Genomic DNA, 2,430 nt, shown 5'->3' with positions numbered 1-2,430 from the left:
CCCCCCCCCCCCCCACCTCATTCAGCTGCGCTGCTGTGGGATCCGCAACTCGTCAGACTGGGAAAATACTGTCTGGTTCAAAGAAACTAAAAATAACAGTGTACCCCTCAGCTGTTGCAAAGCAACTATCAGCAACTGTACTGGTAGCTTAACCCGCCCAATGGACCTTTATTCTGAGGTAAGACAGATCTGTAAGGTTGTAGTTTTGTCAGCATCTCACTTGATTACCACATTCAATGAATTCCTTTTTGTGGCCCAAACAGTCTTGGGTATTTTTTACATATTATGTAATTGATCTGGGTTTTTTATAAGATTGCACTTTTTAGCTTTCCCTTTCTAAATATCAGCTTCATATTTCTAACTATTCTGGTTTAGAACTGTAACTTTGTGCTTCGTTCAACTATCCAGCTCTTTGAAGGCAATTTGTTTTTTACTTTTGCTTAATAGCTAGCTAAGCTCTATGTAGAGAGCCTGCACAATACTTTCTGGTTTGAGCCCTTCCTAAAAAGTGAGGTTTTTCTTGTTTCAGGGTTGTGAGGCTCTGGTTGTAAAGAAGCTACAGGAGATAATGATGTATGTTATCTGGGCAGCACTGGCATTTGCTACCATTCAGGTGAGACCAAAAGATTCTTTGGCTACTTATTTCGCATAGATTAAGCTATACTTGATTATGGAAACTTGAAGTTCAGTCATTAGCGATTTCAGTTTTATTCTGACTTACAATTCAGTAAACTTTTCAATCTAAATATTTTAACAGGCTAATTTAAACATGTTAATGACCCTTTAACATTCTCTGTTTCACTCTTACTTGCATAGTCCATTTAATTAACATTACTATTCCGTTTAAATAAACAGGAGTCATTCCTTCTTGGTGCTGCTGTTGGGGAGTCTTGTTTGTTTGTCATTACTCAGAGTATCAGAACTTTTTTTTTCCTGTACCTGAAGAAAGGTGTTTGTACCTGAAAACTTGCAAAGAACAATTTTTTTACAACTATTTAGTTGGTCTAGTAAGATATCACATTTACCCAAAGAATCTTGTCTGCCTGTGTCCTTGGTCCAATATGACTACAACCAACAACTCTAAAGAATTTTTTGACAGCTTATCCTGTCCGTGTGGAAATGCTCTTTGCTTTGTACCCTAATCCCACTAATTTGGTCTGGTGGGAAAAGTGAAACTGTAGCCTGAGGAAACTTCCTCTGAAAGTATTCTGTATTAAAACTTATGTATGCCCGAGCTCAAACATGGCAGATAGTGACTGAATTTTAATTAGTGTGTTGTAACAAACACATTTAAAATGCTGCATATCCACGCTATGTTCTTCTACATATAACTTATACCTCAATGAATAACAATATTGTAATACCTACTGTGAATACAAAAACTTAATATATTAAGATAGTGTAATAGGGATGTAGCTGTGATAGTCCAGAAATTGACACAGGTATTTCTTGGGGCAGTATCTTTCATTGACCCTCCTAATGCAGTTGAGACTGAGTTAAACAAGTGGCTTTCAACCTGTAGTCCACAGACTCTCTTGAAGGGCCACAGACCTTTTTTACAGAAAAAGGTAATGCTATACTATGGGAGCCTAAAGTCTGCTGAGAGCCTGGGGTAGGCAATCAGACCTGATGATCTGTTTAGGTCCCTTCTGACCGTAAGTACTATGATACTATAGACTGCCTAAGGTGTCCACAAAAGATGACTATGATCAGTCAAAAGTAGAGATGCACCAGTACATTGGTCCACGTAGTATTGGCATTGATGAAAGGAAAACTGACATTATCAGTGATCGGCCAAAAAAGACTGATGTGGTCGGTAATGTCACCGACAAATGCTGTGTGCAGCTGCAGCAAATGCATGGTCAGAAATACAGCCTGGAAGCTTAAAGAGTAGCATCTGCCTGGTAAGTCTGGGGTGGTGGGGGCTGGAGCTGTGGGTGACTTATCTGGGGAGGGGGGCAACAACTCCCAGCTGCTGTATGCATGCCTGGGAGAGGCATGTGCCCTCCCCCCCAGATTTGTGTGTAGGGCAAGGGTGGGCTGCCTGCTATGAGCTCTGGGCTGGGGCCTGTGCCAGCCTCTTCCTGTCAGAGGGGCTGCACTTTGGGCAGGGTAGGTGGCATTGGTGCTGGGAGGTGGGGTTATGGTGAATTTTGGGGATCAAGGCCTAGGGAAGGGAAGGGGGGGCCATTCTAAGAAGCAAAGTTTAAAATACATCTTGGTATGCAGTTGGACTTTAAAAATACGTTAACATCTACTGTCAAAGATGCAGAACTTCAGATACACAGACATCTCTGTTCAACAGGTTGAGTAGCCAGTACTTTCTATTAGTGCAGTGAGATTTAATCAGCTGTCTGTTTTTTTTTTTTTTTTTTTTTTTTTTTTTTTTTTTTTTTTTTTTTTTTGTGGGGGGGGGGGGGGGGGGGGAGG

At 41.0% G+C, this 2,430-nt stretch overlaps 1 protein-coding gene across 1 annotated transcript in view; it reads left to right on the top strand.

Moving 5' to 3' along the window:
- TSPAN3 (tetraspanin 3) overlaps nt 1–2,430 on the top strand; it is a 49,506-nt gene that overhangs the window by 27,555 nt on the left and 19,521 nt on the right. The window contains exons 5-6 of the mRNA XM_019504429.1: nt 26–178; nt 530–613. Of these exons, the coding sequence (XP_019359974.1) occupies nt 26–178; nt 530–613 (237 nt within the window). The remainder of the gene's footprint in view (nt 1–25; nt 179–529; nt 614–2,430) is intronic.

Source organism: Gavialis gangeticus, unplaced genomic scaffold (assembly GCF_001723915.1).
Source record: "Gavialis gangeticus isolate Ggan-Ray unplaced genomic scaffold, GavGan_comp1, whole genome shotgun sequence".
Lineage (NCBI taxonomy): Eukaryota > Metazoa > Chordata > Crocodylia > Gavialidae > Gavialis > Gavialis gangeticus.
Note: the sequence above shows the minus strand (reverse complement) of the source record. Positions and strands in the feature narration are given on the sequence as shown.